This window comes from Grampus griseus (assembly GCF_964374135.1).
Source record: "Grampus griseus genome assembly, chromosome: 10".
NCBI classification, from domain to species: domain Eukaryota; kingdom Metazoa; phylum Chordata; class Mammalia; order Artiodactyla; family Delphinidae; genus Grampus; species Grampus griseus.
The window spans coordinates 71,048,329-71,070,596 of NC_139004.1; the positions used below are offsets into that span (position 1 = coordinate 71,048,329).

Below are 22,268 nucleotides of genomic sequence, written 5' to 3' on the forward strand. Positions count from 1 at the left end.
TAATTCAAATAAACCCTTCCCTCACATATTTAGAAATATAGAACAAAGGCATTCACATTTACCCAGATGATTCCATTCCATTACCTATGACCCCATCCCTCTTAAAATTTACTGTATACGTTAAACTACTTTAAAAAAAGGTCATAGCACAATAAAGGAGGAATTACTGTCAATATTGATTATATTATCCTGCTAGTTTGCATTTAATTTCATAATTTCCACAAAATTTACCTTCAAGAGTGTTAATGCTAAACATAAATAGTTTTTGCATGTGGTGGGTGAATGTGCATATCGTTGAAAACCACAGGAGGGCTGTGTTTTTGTCAATCCATCTCTTCACTTCTTTACTTAGTTAAGGGAGAAGATAGGGTCCAAATCAAATAAACTGGACCCCTTGACTTCACTGGCTAAAATGAAGCAAAACTGATTTCTTTTCATGTTATTTTACCCCACTTTTAATTTGCATCACTAAGGAACTTTCTAGGACTGTTCTCACCAAACTCAAGGCTTCTCTGATTGCCAAGCTCATGGAAACAAAGTGCTTTCTCTTAAAACTCTGAAACAGACATTCCAAAGTAAGCCACCATTAGATACTGAGCCAGCAACAGACTACATATCTATGAAAGAAGAAAGGAGAGGAGGAAAGAAAATGCATAACATAAACAAGAACAGACAAAACCTTAAAGAGGAAGGAGAAAGGAAAACATTTAGATTCCTTGAGTGATGGAAATAAATACCAAAGCTATTAGTTTCAGTTCAAAGAACGTATCACTTTATGCTGTTTATTATTTCTTGAGGATTATTTATTTTATCTTAGAATATCCAAAGGGTAAAAGGGGCCTTGGAGGTAAGCGGCAATGAAACTGACCTGGTCAGGAGAGGGCCTGTGATTGGAATGTTGCGACCTCCCAGGAGATCGGTGGTGGTGGTGATGGTGGTGGTGGTGGTAGTGGTGGTGGTCCTCATCATAGTTGTCCGCCATCAGCTTCATTCTGTTCTGGGTCTGCACAGAACAAAAACCAGGGAAGATTCCGTCAGGAGCTAGAAGACCAGCCAGAGAGACTCAGGGCATAATTACAGCACCTATAGGGCTCCCTTTGTTCCTTTTTTAGGAACAGTTCTCATTTTTAGTTACACTGAAACTTAACAAAGAATGCACCATGCCATGAGCTTTGGCGAAAGAGGTTTTGTCACATCCTTGAAGCCCCTACGTTGCTGGATCTCCATTCAGAGCCATAAGTGTACTTCCCCCATGAGATTTAAAAGGCAATAAATGGACACATATGAAAGTGCTTTGTTTTATGTTATCAAGTGATCACAGAGGTCCGGAGTAAGCCTGCAGTCACATATTGTCAATGGTCACATCCTACACTCTAGAGCAAGCAAGAGAGGGAAGCCCTGGATGAAAAGATGGAAAAGGCCTGGATGGAGACACAGAACTACAGACAAACAGTGGCCTTGCAAGACAAGGCCGAGAAATCCACTTAAAAGCTGCCGAATGCAAAAATACTGGTGGGGATTGTTTGTTACCATGATGACTTCCAGGGAAAGGGCACTCGATGGACATTTTAACTGATATTGTGCTTTGAAGAAATTAAGCAAAAGAAAAGCGAAGTTGATGGAGAAGAGCTTTACTCCCTGTTATGTTTGTCACATGAGACAACTAGGTGTCAGAGTTAAACCCCAAGGGCCATAGAATTGTATTGTTTTATTATGTAGGGCAAGAAAGAGACCCACGGATCAATCGACCTAACAGGGTCACAGAATCTAGAAAACTGCCTAAAGACCATGGAAAAAGGCAGATAAAAATATCCAGCTGGGAAAGCCAGGAAATGTAGGACTACAAGTGTGGGTTTGGAGATAAGGTCATCTGGGTTCAAGTGTCGCTCCACTGCTTTGCCGGTTCTGTGGTCTCCTGAGAGTTAACTATTTCTGTGCCCCAATTTCCTCAACTTCAAAATGGGAGTAACAGTACCCCCTTCCCTGCGGTTGTTCTAAGGAGAAAATGATGCGATGGACTTCAAGTCAGTCCAGGCTCTGGCACGTAATGGGCGTGAAATAAAAGTCATGCTGTTATTACTATTACTGTTGCTGTTGTTTACTGGAAGACACTTCTCCTTCTTAATACATGTGGTTTCCTTTGCCTGTGACACCTCCCCCAGCCACCTTCCCTTGCTTCTAACTTCTGTCTCTGGCCTTTTCCTGACCCCACCCTTGAGAGCAGGTGACGTGTGCCTCCTACTTACCACCCCTCTCTAACCACCGATTTATCTGTCCATTTGTCAGTAAACTTGAGGCTGTTTCTTTCATCTGCCTCTCTCCAGAATCTAACACGGGGCCAAGCAGATGTAGATAACATTATGCATGCTGTTGCAACCAGTGACTGAAAGAAAGAAGGGGCCATAATTCTGAAGGGCGCTGCCATTCTAGAGGCGAGCTGCATGACTGTCCTTAGCCAGGGAAGGTCACTAAGAGTTGAGAACATCTCATGAGTTGCCATAACAATACCACTGGTGGCTCATGACACCAAGCCATCAGCACTTTAAGAGAGCTGGAAGTCAGAGGCTGGCAGAGCCCCCAGCCAGCTGGAATGTTACTACGTAATATAAATAATACTCTGATAATAATTCTGGACCTAGCAGTCTACTCTTATAGTATTTTTCGTGTATGATCTTAACTTAACCTCAAAACTTTCCTGGGAGGAATTATTACTATCTTCATTTATAGCTAGGAAATCAAGGCACAGATTTCAGCCCCCAGAGGCTCTTTCTTGACATAGAACACGGAGATTTTCCGGGCCTTCCAATTCTCAATCACTAGGCTTTTCTCTTAGCCGTGTTGCTAGCAAAAAAAGGCAACAGCCGAACAGGTAGACATAGCTTTCTCATAAATGTTTTGGAAACACTCACGTCGCAATTCTATGTGACAGAGGATGTCTCATGATTTACTCACTCCATTTTTTAAAAATGTGTACGGTATTTGAAAGGCCCCAGAGCGGACGTAAAAACATGCGTGTATGTGGATAAAAACAATAAAAGTAGAGGGAAAGAGCCACCTAAAAATCGAATTAAAATATCTCAGGCAACCGTTGGCAGCTGACAGCATTTCCATCCTTCACTTGTCCACTTAAAGTGTCAGAAGACCCAATGGACAAGTTACATCTTATGAGAAACAGCAGGTCAGTGGAGCTGTTGCCGACCAAGTGCTGAGATTCCCCTATCCGGGAATCTCTCATACACGAGATTGTGAAATTCAGCGTTTACACCTAAAATTCCAGTAGTGTCAGGAGCCTATACTTTTGAACTCATGAACTAATAAATCTGGAATTGTTTCTTCTAATAGAATTCTAAAAGTCTGAAGGGAGCTGTAAGATCTGCTATGGTCAAGAAGGAAGGGACTCGCCCAAGAATGAATGATGAAGCCTAAATGAACAAATAATAACTCTGCTATTGTAAACATCATAATGCCCTTATCCTTTGGGGAAGCTCCTGTGATTTTACGAGATTATTTTCTTACCAGCGACAAGCTTAAAGTTCCCTACCTTTGAACTGTATCCCATAAAAGAATGTACAAGCTAAACAAGATGCTATATGCAGTCCTAAATGTGTCTGCTGAAATGAGGTGTTGGAGAATAGGCATGTCATGGGATAAAGACTGTAAATGAATGATGTCATCTTTCCAATTTGGTGCTGAAATATAAATAAACCACGTTGTTCATGTGAATACCAGATCTGGGGGAAATGTACACAGAGCAATTGTGAGCGGAAGAGGCTTCTTTTGATTAGTCTGGGCTGGAAGAGAGGAGTGTGAAATGGAGATGAAAAATGAGAGTTTAGCCTGATATTTTAGACCGTTTTTATTTATCTTGCTTGTAGCACGTCCCCTAAACTATGACCGATTTCTTACAGGCTGGTGGCTAGTTTTCCCTTCCGTAGAAAAGTTTGACCAAATCCTGCCCATTTAACTGTGAAATTGGAAATGGATCTCTTAAAAAATTTTTTCAATCTACACTACCTATCCTCATCTCCACACAATTATATTGGTTTCCTAACACACCAAGAATGGTCTAGAAGGATAGAAAGCCATGAATAACATTCCCAAAAGGTGGATGGAAGAAAAACTGCAGAAAATTTAAAGAAGGATTGGAACAAGGATACTATTCGTTCAAATATTTCCAGACACGTTTACCAGGTGATGGTTCACATCCCTGTGGCCATCAGAGATATACAAGGTGCCCACCACAAAGCCTTAGACAGCAAATCCTCGGGGCAGTCATAACTGAAATCCCGGGAAAGCTAATATAGAGTTGGAACTAGATAGCTTTCCACAGCTCTGCACTTGGCAACTCATGGCCTCATTTAGTAATTCACTGAAGCCCATTTTTATTTCCTTTTCAGGGTTTACCAAACTGCTGACCTGACACGTTCGCCCTGGCTAACTGTGTTATATTGGTTTTACTGTGTTATGTCATGACTGCTGAGACAAATCTCATCAGATTTCATTTTCTACTTCCTCTTTCTTCCAGGCGCCACCTTATTGCTCTGGGGCAATAGGTTCCTAACGGTTCTCCTGCTACACTCTTGCCTCGCATTGAACACAATCTGTAGTCAAGAGTGACATCAGACCTCTGTTACGACCTGGCTTTAGATTCCTCAGAGGCTCCCCACTGCCCTCAGGAAAGAGCCCCATCTCCTCCGTAGCTTATGAAGCTCTTGTGAGGTAACTGCTGTTCACCTCTCGGCTGCCTATCCTCCCCTCCCTGCCCTGGGACAGGCTGATCTCTGGTCCTGTCATGCCTTTTATTCTCTCCCCCTTTACCTGGGTTATACTCATTAGTTCTTCTGGTCTTAGCTTCAACACCATCACCTCCAGAACCACTTTCCGTAAGTCCACCTCAGAAGGGATTAAGTGCCCCTCTACTGCCTCTCCCAGAATGCTGTACCCACCCCCACCCGCTTCCATCATAGCACTTATGGCAATGAATGGTAAGTAGTCACGTGTTTTCTGGGCTTTCTCTGTCACTAGGTTGAAATTCTCTTGAGGGAAGCACTAGGTGTGAATTACCCTTGGACTCACCACCTAGCACAGAGTCTGGTATATAAGTAGCAAGTAAATGTGTGTGGAATAAATGTGTAAATGTACGAAGGAATGAACAGGCCACTTTGGAACAGATGAAAGGAAAAAAATACACAATTAGCATCTATGACGAGCCAGGTGAGTATGTAACTCTTCATGTGATAGTTTAACCTTCCCTGTTGTGCATCTGGTTTTGGTGGTGGTTGTTCTCGGGAGTGAGGGAGCAGGTTAAATGTATAGTTTCAGAGCTGTTACAAAAGTCAAATTGTTCTTGTTTGAGAAATATTCTGTTCTTGAATATAATGGACCTACTGAAGTACTCCCTGTCTTTGGGTACTTACATCATTCAGAATAAAGAGTGTGGGAGTGTTATGGGGTTCATTTCCTTCCTATCGTCTAGCGTTTGGAAGAACAGGAATCTTTATAGAATACTTCCATTAGCACCCAAAGTCAACCATGGAAAACTGAAACTGTATCCATTAACTGAAATCCCTGATGAACACCATCTGTGAAAAGGTGTCATATACTCCATCTCTCTTGACATTTCTGAAGAGTTTATACAAGGAGCTCTTGAAACAAAATGAAAATCCTTGATTGACTAGAAACAGACTCAATAGCTTAACAGCAATATGTAGCCATAAAAGTGTAACATTAAAACTGCCTTTAAAATATTTTAGCAAGGTGGCAATAATGAACTATGCTTTGATCAGTCATCTGGATCAAGTTAACAATAAAACCTTCATGACTATGGTTTAAATAAGAAAAAATATATAATAAGATTTGTTGCTATGGGATATGGAGATAATACCATACAATAGCAATTACACTTTCTTCTCTCAGGTTTTCTTTCTCCCTCTTTCCTGCCAGGGAAATCCGAAAGAGTCCAGAACTCTTCTACTGGTCATGTTTCTGTGAAGTTAGAGCAAGGTCAACAGTTCTTGTCTCTGAGTTAAAGATGAAAAAACCAGACAACAACTGAACAGTGAAAAGGAAAGGGATTTCCTGAACATCCACCAGGCCCACACGGCAATGAATCATAACTGAGTGGGGTCTGGGTTCCAATGCTTGGGTCACTCTTGCAGGACAAAATGAAGCAGGAGGGTGAAGAAACTATTAGGGGAATATGCTGCATTAGGGAACCTTATGGGAGTAAGTAAGAATCACTGAAGGGCGTCTGCCTTCTACTGTGGACATTGCACAGAAATTCATTCAACACTCACCAAACTCCTGCAACCGTAAAGACTAAAACAATTACGTGCCAGGCTAAGGGTCTGAGCAGAATGCATTCATTGAATCCTTAGATAGCTATTCTTATGAGCTGTCTTTTACAATTGAGGAAACCAAGCCCATGATCACTCAGCTAGTGAGCAGAAGAACAGGACTTAAACCCAGGTTTCTGACTCCAGAGTCCTACGGTAGTGTATGAAGGGTAAGGTCACAGGCCAGATGCATGCAACAAAGCAAAGATAAATATATGAGGAATTAGAGGATGGACTATAACGCAATATGAGAAGAAAAACAAGGAGAAAGGCTTGGTTTACATGCGTGTCTGGAGGCAGGGGAAATCCCCTCTAGCTAAGGGCTGTGACATCAATAAGGCTCCATAGGTCAGATGACCCTTGAGCCAAGATTTGAAAGTTGGTGTGGACATGGCTAGAAGGAAGAGTGGCCTGGGGAGATTCCATGGTAAACTCACTCTCTAATCGCCATGAGAGGAAAAACAGGTCAATGAGGGGAACTGGAACCCAAAACATCGCGCGCGCGCGCGCGTGCGTGTGTGTGTGTGTGTGTGTGTGTGTGTTGGGATGGTGCTTTCCTCATTCCTTTATTGGATGTGGGGAGAGCAGGAAAAATATTTGAGATGATAATTCCTATCTTATTTCTCAGAATTTACCAGCTTGGGGCATTTTGGAAAGAAGTTAAGAAGAGCCATAGCCATATGCTCACACATGTCAAACTATGGCATCTCTGGGAAAACGGGCCAGGCTCTGGACACCTTTGTATTTACAAATATCTACACAATCTACTGCTGCAGCATCAGTCCTGCCTTGAAAACTGCTCTGACCTCTTCCGACCCATTCAGCTCATCAGTCCTTCCTCCCGTCCATCTGCAGCCAAACAGGACACTGATGAGACTCTCCCCCCCAACTTTGCTGAAGCCGTTTTCCCTTAGTCCTTATTTATAGACAGAACATTAGTAGTCACCATGGCCGGTGTGGCTGCTCTTTTTGTACCTACTCATTAAGTACCCTTATTTTATTTTATTTTTAATTGTTATAGGGAAGTCAGTGCCCCTCCCATACCCTCTTGTTCCACCCTGGAGGTCACCTGTAGATTGAATGGGCAGTCCTGGATGTGCTGTTATCTTCCCACCTCAAGCCCCTGCACCTCTCTCTACATGAGGTCTTTCTCTGATCACAGGGGCAAGTTTCGCCAGGGAACAGGGCAGACAGAAGAGTTGGGCAGTTCATGCCCTTAGAAAAACCCTCAATCTATGAGGGAGGGACGTGATGGAAAAATAACCAGCACCCCCAATCCCTTAGTGGGACCATACTATGGTGTGTTCCAGAATCTCTCAGTAGGTCCCCAGCAGGGTGCAGCCCTGGTTGACTACATTGGGAAACTACCCATTAATACATGTTTATCTGCCTTTCACGTCCCTGTATCACTTCTCACCATGCTTCTTGGGATCACCTCCCAAATAAACTACCTGCACCAAATCCCTGTCTCTGGGTCTGTTTTTATGGGAATCTCAGCAAAAGTCTAAGATCTGCACAGGACTAACATTTCTGTGACTACCAGGCCTTTTCATGGACAGTTCTGAGATTTCTCATTACCTAGGGAGATGGATCTCTCAACTTTCTTAGGCAAGTAACAGAGGCCTAGCACTAACACTGTTGCTGCCGAATATTCACTCTGTGACTCAAACTGAATCACTTTTCCATGAGCCTCAGTTCCTGTATCTATAAAATGGGCAAGAGAGGAAAGAATGTTTTAGCATGAACCAAACTCCACATGAATAGATGTTGATCTGTTCTCCTTCCTTACTGTACTTTTTTGGTAGCTTTGCTTTTCTTTTCTTTTCCCTTCTAAAAGCAAGGGAGGGAGATTATTCTGATAAAGTACTTCCTGCTGTCACCTTAGGAACCTGAGGAATTCCCCAAAGGGTTATGGGCAGCAATTATAGCTGAGAATATCAACAACTCTGTTCCGCTATCACCCAATGCAGCCCATGGGGGCAGAATTATTTACAGAGAAAGACTTCTATGTACTTTTCTAATGATGTACAGATTAGTATCCTTAATAGTAGCAGAAGGAAGGCTGGCCCTGTGAGACAGAGCCGCCCGTGAATATCAGTGATAATAACTAGGCTTTCCTAGCCCTTGCTGTGTGCCAAGCACAGCACTTTGCTGTTGTCATCTCTTCTAGTCAGTCACACCAATGCTCTGATGTAGGTTGCCGGGGAGGGGTATATTCAAAATCTTTAATAGCTGCTATCACAGGGGCAGAAGCCCAGAAGAACCAAGAGCAACTCAAATGCATATGACCTTACTATCAGCCCTACTAGAGGCTGCTATCATCCCCACTTTACAGATAAAGAAACTGAGGCTTACCAGTATGACAGCTCTATTTGCCTTCTTTGCTACAATATTGTGAGCTGAGATTGTGGGATAAGTTTGAGAAAAATGCCTTTGTAATGCATGGGTAAAAAGGGAAAGTCAAAGTAAAATAAATAATAGCAGTGGTAGTATTTAGAAAGAAAGAAAGAAACTGAGAAAGACTAAGAAACTTACCCAAGATCATACAAATGATAGATTTGGGATTATGATGTCAGAGCTTCCTAAGTAACCACTCTACCCTACTGCTCAGATTCATAAAGACTGACCCCTTTATTATAAAAATTAAGATTGAGTTGGAAATGGGCTCTGACTCTCTGGACATTGACCCCAATCAGAGCTGATGAGAGAAGCAGCTCATTTTTTTTTTTTTTAAAGTTCTCTGTGAAAAGGATGAAACTCAGACACATTATAAAATCTTGATCGAGCCCCAAGGGAGTCCATATTGCTGACCAAGCCCTAATATAAATTCAAAAGTCATTATCCACAATCCACACTAATTTTTAATGCTTTAACCAATACGATGGTTTCAAACCTAGGCTAACACATTAGCAACTGCAGACAACCAAGAAATTTCTAACATCTTGAGCACTGTTGGAGGTGGTGGGGGTCTTGCAGAAAGGGAAGGGCCTAGAAGTTTCCACCACAAAGTTACTTAGTTTAGTGCAGGTCTGTTTAATTAAGTAGTGGACAGCACATGCTATACTTAGCTTTTAAACACTTGTAAAGTCCTCTTCATTCATTTATCTTACTTGTCACTGACAAGCTCTTCAAGGACTGTAACAGTATGCAGAGCATGAAGAGCCTGGGTAAACAAGGCATATTTTATGTTGAGTCTAAACTGTTTCAACTCAGAGAGTCAATAGAGGGTCTCTGAAAAAACCCCAGACTCTCCTACTAACTAAGGACATATTCTGTGCATGGTCTGTTATGAGTTTCTTTAGAAAGTGATCTTCAAAATCAAATCCCAAATTTTCAACTAAAAAGAAAAAAATAAGAAAGAAAAAAGGGAGGCCTGGAAAAAAGGAAGAAAGGAAGGGAGGGAGGGAGGGAAGAAGGAAGGAAGAAAGGAAGAAAAAAGAAAAGAAAGGAGGAAAGAAAAACGAGAAGGCTGTGTGCAGACATTAGAATTCAGACTCTAAAGCTGTGCTGAAAGGAAACCATAAACAAGATGAAAAGATAACCCTCAGAATGGGAGAAAATATTTGCAAATGAAGCAACTGACAAAGGATTAATCTCCAAAATTTACAAGCACCTCATGCAGCTCAATATCAAAAACACAAACAGCCCAATCCAAAAATGGGCAGAAGAGAGAAAGAGACATTTCTCCAAACAAGATATACAGATTGTCAACAAACACATGAAAGGATGCTCAACATCACTAATCATTAGAGAAATGCAAATCAAAACTACAATGAGGTATCACCTCACACCAGTCAGAATGGCCATCATCAAAAAATCTACAAACAATAAATGCTGGAGTGGGTGTGGAGAAAAGAGAACCCTCTTGCACTGTTGGTGGGAATGTAAATTGGTACAGCCACTATGAAGAACAGTAAGGAGGTTCCTTAAAAAACTAACAACAGAACTACCATATGACCCAGCAATCCTACTACTGGGCACATACCCTGAGGAAACCATAATTCAAAAAGAGTCATGTACCACAATGTTCATTGCAGCTCTATTTACAATAGCCAGGACATGGAAGCAACCTAAGTGTCCATCGACAGATGAATGGATAAAGAAGATGTGGCACACAGATATACAATGGAATATTACTGAGCCATAAAAAGAAATGAAATTGAGTTATTTACAGTGAGGTGGGTGGACCTAGAGTCTGTCATACAGAATGAAGTAAGTCAGAAAAAGAAAAACAAATACCGTATGCTAACACATATATATGGAATCTAAAAAGAATGGTTCTGATGAACCTAGGGGCAGGACAGGAATAAAGACACAGACATAGAGAATGGACTTGAGGACACGGGGAGGGGAAGGGTAAGCTGGGACGAAGTGGGAGAGTGGCATGGACTTATATATACTACCAAATGTAAAGTAGATAGCTAGTGGGAAGCAGCCGCATAGCACAGGGCGATCATCTCCGTGCTTTGTGACCACCTAGAGGGGTGGGATAAGGAGGGTGGGAGGGAGATGCAGGAGGGAGGGGATATGGGGATATACGTATGCATATAGCTGATTCACTTTGTTATACAGCAGAAACTAACACAACACTGTAAAGCAATTATACTCCAATAAAGATGTTAAAAAAAAAAAATCCTGGAGAGCTGAACTGACCAGAACCCAATACTTCTGAATCAAGACCCAGTGAAATTTTATATGTAATACTGCACTTATAGTTGATTAAATATGTTTGACATTGAAAAAAAATAAAAAGATAAAACTGTGCTGACAAGGGAAGTAAAGGTCTTCATTTAATTCATATATCCAACAAATATTTATTATCACTGGTCTAGGCAGAACTGGCATCACCAAATCATCTCCTCAACTAATGAATGTTACAAACTATCTTAGGGTATGGCCTAACAGAACTGGCCAACAGACTGGAAACTGATAGCTCGAATGACTACTCTGAGGGCAACATGAAGGCCGAGCAACCCAGCAGTGCTTCAGGAAGGGACGGAGAGCCTTACACAGGAAGGGCTAAGAAGTGTCCTCATACCTGGAGATATGCAAGATGATTCACAGGGAGTAAGTGGGGTTTTTTCATAATTATGCGTTTGCTATAAAATATATCTGAATAAATTATAACCACATCCAACAGAGAATTCACAGAAATTATGTCATGGAAAACCTTGGGAAGGCAGTTTTCTAAATGACAGAAGCTTGAGACACCCTCATCAGAAGGAAAGAGCGAAGCAACTGACAATGAGTTGGGTTACAGAGAGCAGACACTAGAGATTCAGAGCAGCCCAGAGAGAGCAAATGCATCCTGAAGAGCTGTGAGAGTACACAAGGACGTTTCTCCTACAGGGGCTTTTGAGCTCAGCACAGAAATGGGAGCAAATGCAGCCCTGGCTGGCTCCAGTTCTGAAGCTGAGTGGAAGGGCACAAACCCAAGACCTCCTCTGTACCTCATCCCCTACAAAACAAAACAAATGACAACAAATCGGGTAGAGAAGGGAGGGTGTGAGCAATGCAAAACATGTGGTGGGGCTGCTGGCCAGTGCTGAACACAGAGAGAACCCCAGGGAGAGGGGTGGTGAGATGGCCAGGAGGGGTTTGGCAGGGCAGAGGGGGTCTGGCAGCCGGAGGGTGAGAGGAAGACAGAGGGAGAGACAGCTAGGGCTTTGGACAGGGAACAAACCCCTCTCCCCAGCTGGTCTCACACTTGGGTAAAACAACTGGAGAAAATGTAAACACGCTCATTAGTACTTTTCCAATCAGTTGAAAAACAAATGGGAAGAGAGAAATGGCAGTGGAGTGTCCCAAATACCAAATCTATGAAACATTCCCTCCGGCGTTTATCTTCTCGTTGGGTTGCTTGCTGTGCTGTCCTCCCTCCGTCTGGATTTCAGTACCCTTACTAGCTTTATATGGGATACTCTGAATTTGCCCTAACTAGGACCAATTTAGTTCTACATGGAAGGAGAGTCTGAGTCACATGTTCCACTCTGGATAGGTCTCCATAGACCCTCCCAGAGACACACAAACAACACAGGCATGTCATTCGCAGGTCCCCTCACATGCTTCTCCAGGCTGATATTCCCCCAGCACACAAGAATGAAAACTCATTTAAAACCATCACCTCTTCTCCTATGAAATCTTACCCCCAAAGAAGAGGCAAAGTGGAACATCTGGGTTTTTGGATCTGAAAGCAAGCCAGTTTCCAGGAAGGATGATATTACGTTCTAATTTCATCTGGAAATGCCTAGGGTGTTGACTCATGTTGTCTTTTGTTGTGTGTGTGTGTGTGTGTGTGTGTGTCTCCCAACACATCAAATTAATTCATCAAAATATATTTTGACAGACTCTAGGTGCATCCACCTCACTACAAACGACTCAATTTCGTTTCTTTTTATGGCTAATATTCCATTGTATATATGTGCCACATCTCTATCCATTCATCTGTCGATGGACATTTAGGTTAGAGTCTGTCATACAGAGTGAAGTAAGTCAGAAAGAGAAAAACAAATACCGTATGCTAACGCATATATATGGTATCTAAAAAAAAAATAAATGGTACTGCTGAACCTAGTGGCAGGGCAGGAGTAAACATGTAGATGTAGAGAATGGACTTGAGGACACAGGGGGAGGGGAGGGGGAAGCTGGGGCGAAGTATATATCGACATATATACACTGCCGAATATAAAATAGATAGCTAGTGGCAAGCAGCCGCATAGCACAGGGAGATCAGCTTGGTGCTTTGCGACCACCTAGAGGGGTGGGATAGGGAGGGTGGGAGGGAGGCTCAAGAGGGAGAGGATATGGGGATATATGTATACATATAGCTGATTCACTTTGTTATACAGCAGAAACTAACACAGTATTGTGAAGCAATTATACTCCAATAAAAATCTATTAAAAAAAAAGAATACATTTTGAAAATCAATTTCTCTTAGTTATCTGTTTAAGGTTGACTCCAAAAAGCCTGGTCTTCCATTACCCTGGAGTTGAAATAGCATAACTACAAAAAAATCCAAAAGTATTTAAACTTGAATCTAAACAAAAACAGATATTAAAGTACTACGTAACTAAAGTTTCTTCAAAGCGCTAGGTGGACGTGGGTAACTGGAAAGTTGAGATTTCAGCCGCTGTTTCAAATCTCTCTCCTACAAATGAGGACTTGCCAGAATAATCCAGATTCATGTAAAGTTAGGCTAGACCACACCTTAAATCAGTGACTCCAAGTTCACTATTTTACAGAAGGGGAGAATGAGGCTCCAGGAGGTTGAACATTAGTCAATCACAAACCCAGGAGAAAGCCCCAGAACACCTGACTGCGGACCCCAGGCCCTTCCCCTGCCCCTGGCTGCCTTCCCATTTGATTTGCACGTGTAGACAAGTCCACCGTGCCCATGACCAGGAATACCACAGGCCCATCTCATGTCTTTCATTTTGCATTCCAAAGTACTATGGTATTAATTTCCATTCTTGCAGTCTGAACAGCATCAAACACCTAATCACTTTGGTCTCAATGCCTACAGATAGGTTAAGGAATTTTCCATCTTCTTTGAAATATGAGCCTTAGTTTTCCAGCAGAACTACTGATTTAGCTTTTTCTAATTTCTTCTTTTTCTATAACATCTATACTTTTCTATTATAGGAATCAAACATGCTAGATATGAACAATTAAATGGTATAAAACAGTTTATTTTTTAAAATTCCCCCTTCTCCTACCCCAATATCCACTCCCACTTCTAAGGATTTTTGCCAGTCTTTCCAGAACATTTTTGTGCATAATGCAAGCAAGGAAATATGCACACCCTTTAAAAATAAAATGTCCAAGAAGTCTTGGCCATCTCTCCATGTCAAGATCATGTAGAAATACCTCATTTTTAATGGTTATGTATGATTCCATTCTATGCGGTCCTCTATCAATGCACTAAAACAGCGGGCAGAAATCTTTGTTTATTTTGTTCAAAGATTTATCCCAAGCACCTAAAACGCTGCCGGGCACATAGTCAGCACCAGTAAATATTAGTTGAATGAGCGATGAACGTTTGGGTCATTTCCAGTTTTTCATTATTCCAACAATGCCTCAAAGAATACTCTTCCAAAAGGACAGCTTTGCCTGTCCTCATGCGCTTGTTCTCAACAAGGATGGATGCTGAAACGTGTAACAGTTGTTTCTATAATGTACTAGGAAAAGAGAGATTCAGTAGAGATCCCATTTTAAACTTTGAAAGATCTTACCAAATTTCCCTTCTAAAATGTTGGTCAACTTCCAGTCTGCACCTCTTTGCCTACACTGTGCCAACACAGAATCTCTTCAAACCCTTTAATCTTCAAAAGTCTAATCCATGAAGAACTGTATCTCATTCGTATTTCCCTAATTATAATTTGAGGCTGAGCATCTTCTCATTAATTTATTGGCCATTTCTATTTCACTATCAGAGGAGCCTCCTTTTCACGTCCTTTTGTCCTCTTTTTGGGGGGTTTGTTGGGGACATTTTCTTATTGGTTGTGAGAATAATTGTATACATAAGGAAAATCTGTGGGAGCTGCTTTCAGGAAGGGAAGAGCCTAACTACAAAAGGGAAGAAAGTATATAAGAACAGGCTATGGGAGGAGAAGGAAGTATGCACAGACAGAGGTGACTTGAGGGTACCTTGGAACCCAATCATTCAAACACATTACCATCTGACATGTTCACTTAAGCAGGAGAGAAAAGGGGGAAATATTAGCTAGTTGGTGTTTTGGAATGCAAAAAGAGTCAGTCCCCTTCCCTTTGTGCCACAGCTCTAGCAGCTGGTGGTTACTGGTGGACCGTTAGCAGGAGTCCTAGCGTTAGCAGCCAATATGGTCCTTTACTCCTCTGCGAAAGACTTTGGGTTTCTTCAAAGTCTAGGCCATCCGTGGGAGAGTGTTGGGTATGTTAATGCCATTCATCATGCATGTGTTGCTGGAAAGAATTAATATAACCCTCTTTCCTCAAACAGGAATTCCCTGCATAGCAGCCCTGGTGGATGCGTTACCATTAGAGATGGGAAACTCCGTACCTAATGACACAATTTATTAAATGGCTTAAATGGGATGTTCCTCCTCCTCCGTACATATTTTGAGCTTTTTGGTTGCAGTTTTCTAATTCTGCCTTTTGGAGGGGACCCAGGTCTTTAGACATTTAAATACAGCTATGCCCTTGATCTCTAGCTTATATAGCCTAACCATTCTTTGCCCTCTCAACCAGTCATCCTCCACTTCTTTTAGTCTCCTCTCTGTACCCTAACATACATGGGGTTATTACAGTGTGACAGGGCTCCTCTTAGAGAATAATTCCCTGAACAGAGTCTGAATCCAAGTCTTCACATGTGTCCTTACCTGTGCTAAACACTATTTTAAAACAATCAATACATTCTTACATTTCATTGATTTCTTAGCATCTGCTGTACAATGATGACTAATATTCAAATCTGCAATTGATTAAACTCATATCCTGGTGGCAGTTTCCCTTCCATTCACACACACACACACACACACACACACCCCTGAATTTTAATTCTAAATATAAACTTCATTGTTTTCATTACTGAATATTTGCTTTACATTTATCTTAACTAAACTTGCTAAGATACTTGTCAATTCTAATCTTGTCTTCCACTGTTTTAGCTAACCTTCCCAGCTTTGAGGCATCACGCTTTCAAAAAGTGTATTATCAAAGGCTGTATACGATGGTGACAGTTGGGCACCTCTGGCAACCTCCCTGCTGACATGACAGGATTCCCTAACCAACCTGCCTAGGGTTGAGTTGTTTAATCATCTGGTAAAAAGTACACACACACAGACACACACACACACAAGTTGGTGTTGAATGCTTAGCTGAAATCCTGCCTTTGTATTAACCTTCCAAAAAACAGTGTGAGTTTGGCAATACCTAGTCTTAGTGAACAAATAAAGATTAGAGATTATCAATTTTATTCCAAGTTTCATAAACCACTGACTGAATAACTTGTTCTGGAATCTGGGTGTCGATCAATATCAAACCTACAGTACTTCGTAAACACATTTTTCTTTTCAGCACTTGGTGGTAATGCTCAGGAGGTGGGTACAATTTAGAAAAGCTTAAGAAAAGGGAAAGTTAATTTCCCTCCTTTAGGCACTTTCATACACTGTTGGCAGGATCGTAAATTGGTATAAACTTTTTCAAGGGCAACTTGGCACTATCTATGAAAATTCCAAATAGGCACAGGCTGGGGTCTAAAAGTCTCCTGAAAAGCAAGTTGGACAGATACACAGGAATGAAAAGGATACAAGGATATTCACTGGATGTGGATCACAGGAGCAATTAATGAGAAGTAAACAAAATACCCATAACATCAAATTACTGAATATTCATTACTCATATAGTAGCATCTTCAGAAGCCATTCAAGAGTGATGTATATTTATATTCATCAGAAGGAAAGAGTATCACAAAATATAGTTGAATGGACGGTGAAGCAGGTGGGAAAACAACATGTCCATATAGGTATGTGTGTATATGGATACACACATACATACTTGCATATGTGAGAAAAGTCCAGAAAGATGAGCACAAAATACTGACGGTTATTGTTAGGTGCTTGAATTTCAGGGAGTTGACTTCCTCCTTTCTTTCTTTCTATATTATTTGAATGTTTAATAAATGACAGGAAATAATAAATGAAAGAATAAAAACTTTTCTGTGCTCCATATACAAAATTGCTGATATATAAGTTGTTTCTCAGATTAGGGGGGAATGGTATCAAAATAATTTTAGTTTAGGGGAAGAGATTCCTGAGACTGACCTTGGAGAACTTAGACTTCTGCTGTCTTCTATTTTGGTGAACTTCAAAAAACAGAACAGGCCACAGCTCCCCTCCTTTCAGCCTGGTCCTTTAAAATTCTGATTACTCTTAACCAATCTCTCTCTAGTCTAGCAAACTAGCACAGTAAACTTCCTCCAGGAGAGACAATGAACAAACCTGGCCCCTATCAAATACTAAAGAATGCATGTCCTTCACAGTTGGAATGAATGTCCTGGCTGTAGCTACACAATACCGTTGGATGGAAAAGGAAGGGTTCCCAAGGTCAGGCTCAGGACCAATGCACTAGTGCCAAATTCAAATCCTCCCCCAAGAGCCCTAGGGCCCTCATCTGGATCAAGTCAGTGTCCATCTGAGTTTTGCATCATGGGCCAAAGATTGGGAGTATCTCTTTGCTGGGTCTTTTCAAGATGAGAGAGTTAACAGTAGATCTCTGAGTTTAGGAAATATCTTGTAATAACACGGCATTGCAGTAATGTATAGGCTAAACTCATGCAAAAAATATTTGTCTCATTCCCACACACTGAACTTGATAATTACATAGGAGCTGGATATTAAGGACCCAGAGATAAAGGAGTGGGTTAAAAAGCATAATTACGGCTCAGAAATAGCACGTGCCTGAGGACATTTCCGACCAGGTCCCACTCAATCAACAACAACAAAAAACAGCACCCAAAATCAAATGGTAGGCACTCTCTCTAGCTCCGCCCCCACCCCGCCCCTTTCTCTCTCTTTCCCCCTTATTTTGGGAAATAAACCATGAAAAGAATCATGCACCATAATGATCATTTAGGAACAAACTTGAGATGGAAACTGGTAGCAAAATAAGGTCCTTAGTTCTGGAATTTTAAGGTTAAAGGCCCAAGGATCTCCTCTCAGGTCCTGAAACATTATAGGACACTATTTGACATCTGTGCTTCCGAGAAAAGACCGAAAATGTCCATGTCTCATGGGCTGTTTAACTGAAGGAAGCTATTATTTTATCCTTAGTATGGTGGGGGTGAGGATGCATTAATGAAAGACTCAAATCATTACTGGCCAACTACTCTTAAGCATGCAGAAAACAAGACCATGACCTGGGAGGTGCCCAAGCTTCATCAAATGCAGGGCAAGGTCTCATGGGCAGAAATGACCCAGGAATTGAATCTCAGAAGCCACTTTATCATTCATCAAAAATGCTGGTTTCAAACTTGCTTCACGTTGACAGTTTTCATATCTTACTCTCCCTGAAGAATACGGAGTAGTTCCCTATCATCTTGTTTGTCAGATAGAAACAGTTCAGCTGCCGGGCAAGGCCAACCTCCCTCTTTCCTCCTGAACAAGTGACCTCTTCCCAGCTTCCTCCACAGAAACTGTCCACAAGGATGCTCTATTTCTAATCCCACGTCCACACCCATTCATCTCTACCCTGGTGCTTCACTAGTCAGGAGCGACTCCTCCCTACAAAATCAGGTCACAGCCAGGCTCAAATGTACCCTGTTAAGACAATTTCCACAACTGGAAGTATCCTGGAGAATAAAGAAAAGTAGAAGTAGAGTCAGAAGGCCTGGATTAAATGGTCAAAGTTAAGTCACTTAATAGCTGTTTAACTACCAGCAAGTTACTCAACCTCTCTGATTCTGTGCAAATGGCATCGTCAGCCTAGGCTGCTAGATATCAAGAGAGGTGCTCTAGGTACCTGAGTTCAGTCTGTGGCTTCTGATTCCTTTTTATAGCCCTAGAATGTCTGGAACAAGGCTCAAATTCTCTTTGTGCTGAGTAACCTCTGTTGATCAACTGTCTCTCTTACCCATTGTCATTGTGTGCCCTGTGCTGACAGGCTTATTTCCACTCCCACCCTCACTCCTGTTACATGGTCCTGTATCAGCCCCCAGTTCCACCTCTTCTGGTTACAATTGCAGCCAAAGGCCAGCCCAAACCCTGCCATTCACTTTACGTTTACAGTAGCTGAATTTGCAAGGATATCTATAAAGAGAGAGTGAGCATTTGGTGACCCAAGGATTCCCACCTTCAGGGGCGTAAGGGTTGCTGGTCTCCTTTAGTACCTCAATGCCTCCCAAATGCTGGTCTGTCAGTGGGATCCATCAGCTTTTAGTGTCCTTCCTCTGAAATTCTGAGAGTGTAGGTCATTGGGCTGGCCCTCCAGTTGGTATTTGGTGAAGGTGGGGAAGAATCTCAAATGTCCATGTCAAAAGAGAGCCAGGTTTAGGAACTGCTGCTGCAGTTAATGTAACTATTTTAAACTTTAAGCCACACATAAATTCTTTTTGAGAATTATGCCTGAGACAGCCAGAAACATTACAGAGAACCAGAAATTCCTTTTATTTTCCACTGTAATTTGTGACCTTCCTTCTTTATCTATGAGACTATGGGTCACAGCATTAAGACTTGTGGAAGTTCCAAGCTGGGAATAACTTAGAAAAGGTCCAGTATTTTTCACTATTTGTTCTTGGTATGCTACTACTGAAGAATAATCAGGAAAGAATCCTTTCTTCTTCTTTCTCAAGTTTTCTCACTTCTTTAGGGATGCCTCTGTGAAGTTTTGGGAAGCTTATATGCCATAAAGATCCTGGCGTTGTTGAGTATAAAATCCAGCATGAGCATATTCTGACTCTGTCCCTGAATAAGTGTGTGGTTTTTGTTTGGTTTGTTCCAGAAGCTCTTTCTTTGATTTACGTTTCAGCAGTGTAAAGGATGTGAGAAACACCTTAACTTCCTGGCAAATTTTTAGGAGAATACTGCTTTAAATGGAGAATGAGCCCTCTGCTTTCCCAGAACTTTTCTCTGCATTCTCTGACTTTGGGAACAAAATATAATACTTAAAAAACAAACAAATAAAGGAATCAACAAAAAGCAATAGAATTTAGACCCAAGACTTTACTTCAGAGGGTTCAAGGTAAGGAGAGTAATTGCCTACAAATCAATCAACAGACGGAGCAAAGGAGGGGAAAAGATGTTGTGCTGTTTCCTTGATCCCTATCTGAATTCCCAGAGTTCCACAGAACATTCCAAAAGTAATTTGGCTTTTGTGCACAGTGTACAGGGACTAACATTTTTCAACAGAATTTCATAAGGAGATAGGATAATTTTGGACCCTGCTCTCAGCAGAAGCTGAAAACTGGGTGCTGCTAAGAGGACAGAAATGGTCTTTTTTACATGACCACTCTTCTGAAAAACCACCCCAGGGGTGGAAAATCGCCTGCCCTAACCACACTGAGAATCATGGTGGATTTGCCCAAGAGAATTCCTGCTCATAAAAATCTGCAAAACAGATCTGTTAGAACAAAACTGTAATTACAAACAGAGCAAGAATCTCACTTAAATAATTTTGCAGCTATAATGCCAACTGATTCAATAACCGCCAAACTTGATCAAACTCATCAGAATTGACAAGATTTGAGTCCCCTAAAGGTGATTACTGAGCATGTTTGACTGACCACCAAACTATGTGAGATGCTAAAAAAAAGAATAAAGAACAGGACAATAGATTTCAATCCAAGCGATTTAAAATATCCAACGATTTTCAGTATGACCCAGCAATCCCACTACTGGGCATATACCCTGAGAAAACCATGATTCAAAAAGACACAGGCACCGCAATATTCATTGCAGCACTATTTACAATAGCCAGGTCATGGAGGCAACCTAAATGCCCATCGACAGATGAACAGATAAAGAAGATGTGGTACATATATACAATGGAATATTACTCAGCCATAAAAGGGAACAAAATCGGGTCATTTGTAGAGATGCAGATGGACCTAGAGTCTGTCAAACAGAGTGAAGTAAATCAGAAACAGAAAAACAAATATTGTATACTAACACATATATGTGGAACCTATTTGCAGGGCAGGAATAGAGACGCAGATGTAGAGAACAGATGGGTGGGCACAGTGGGGGAAGGGAAGTGTGGAATTAATTGGGAGATTAGGATTGACATATATACACTACCATGTGTAAAACAGATAGCTAGTGGGAACCTGCTGTACAGCACAGGAAGCTCAGCTTGGTGCTCTGTGATGACCTAGATGGGTGGGATGGGGGGTGGGTGGGAAGGAGGTCCAAGAGGGAGGGGATATATGTATACATATAGCTGATTCACTTCGTTGTACAACAGAAACTAACACAGCATTGTAAAGCAATTATACTCCAATTAAAAAAAAATAACTGTTTGGCAGAAAAAAAGGGAGAACTTTTATCAAGTGTATTTTTTTACCAAATTCCAGAAATGGAAGTAAAGTGACAGTAGGTGCCCAAGGTCATGTATATGTGGGTGACCTAGTAAAGAAATATGAAATGCCTGACATCTAGCCAACACCTAGCTCCTTCCACTTTGGAGAAAGTAAGAACCAAGAGTGAAAGGATGCTCTGTGAATTCTTGTGGCCGTACCTGTATCCTCATAGATTATTTCCATGCTCAGTGGAGTTATTACTAAACTAAAGCATCACACATCACTCTAAAATTTTCCTCAGAGAGAAATTATAGCTTTCTACTTCCTCAGTTCTCTTGGTCTGGGTCAGAACATTAATATTTGTTGGACAGCATGTTTTTAAAGTGGGAAGATATTTCAAAAATCAAATATTCTGGTTTGTTTCAAAGGATATGTTCTCAGCTAAAGTCTGATGCTTTCTTCCTGTGGGGGTAAGCCACAGTTGGCCACAATTCACCAAAGTTTCCACCAGCTAACAATAAAAAATTATGTCCCCTTCTAAAGAAACAAGAGAAAAATTACACTAAAGTTGCATTTCCTTTCCAGTCTCCAAAGACAATCTGAACAACTGGCTCAACATGCCAAATTAAGCCATGAGAATTTATCCATATCTAATAAGGATTAGTAAATGTTACAACATTCAACACGGCCTTAACAAAATTTATACTCCACCTTCTAAGGCGCTGGGTTCAGCGTGGTCTTGTTCCAGCCCTGACAGAGGAGGATATGCAGCCTAGTCCTGCAGTGTCCTCTGAGAAATCCCAATCATGTGTACAACAAGCAGGAGGGCTTTTCGCGTGATTAAAGAAGGTTTCTTTATACAGAAATGGTACCTTTAGAACCAGAACGTGGTAACTGAGCTAACTACCTAGGGAAGATTCAGGTGTCTCTCCCCTCAAGCCCA

At 41.4% G+C, this 22,268-nt stretch overlaps 1 protein-coding gene across 1 annotated transcript in view; it reads right to left on the reverse strand.

The window, feature by feature from the left end:
* The window catches only part of ERC2 (ELKS/RAB6-interacting/CAST family member 2), a gene marked incomplete at both ends in the record, with an annotated part of 833,862 nt that overhangs the window by 99,823 nt on the left and 711,771 nt on the right, over positions 1-22,268 (reverse strand). The window contains one exon of the mRNA XM_082663222.1: positions 869-1,003. Coding sequence (XP_082519348.1) covers positions 869-1,003 — 135 coding nt within the window. The remainder of the gene's footprint in view (positions 1-868; positions 1,004-22,268) is intronic.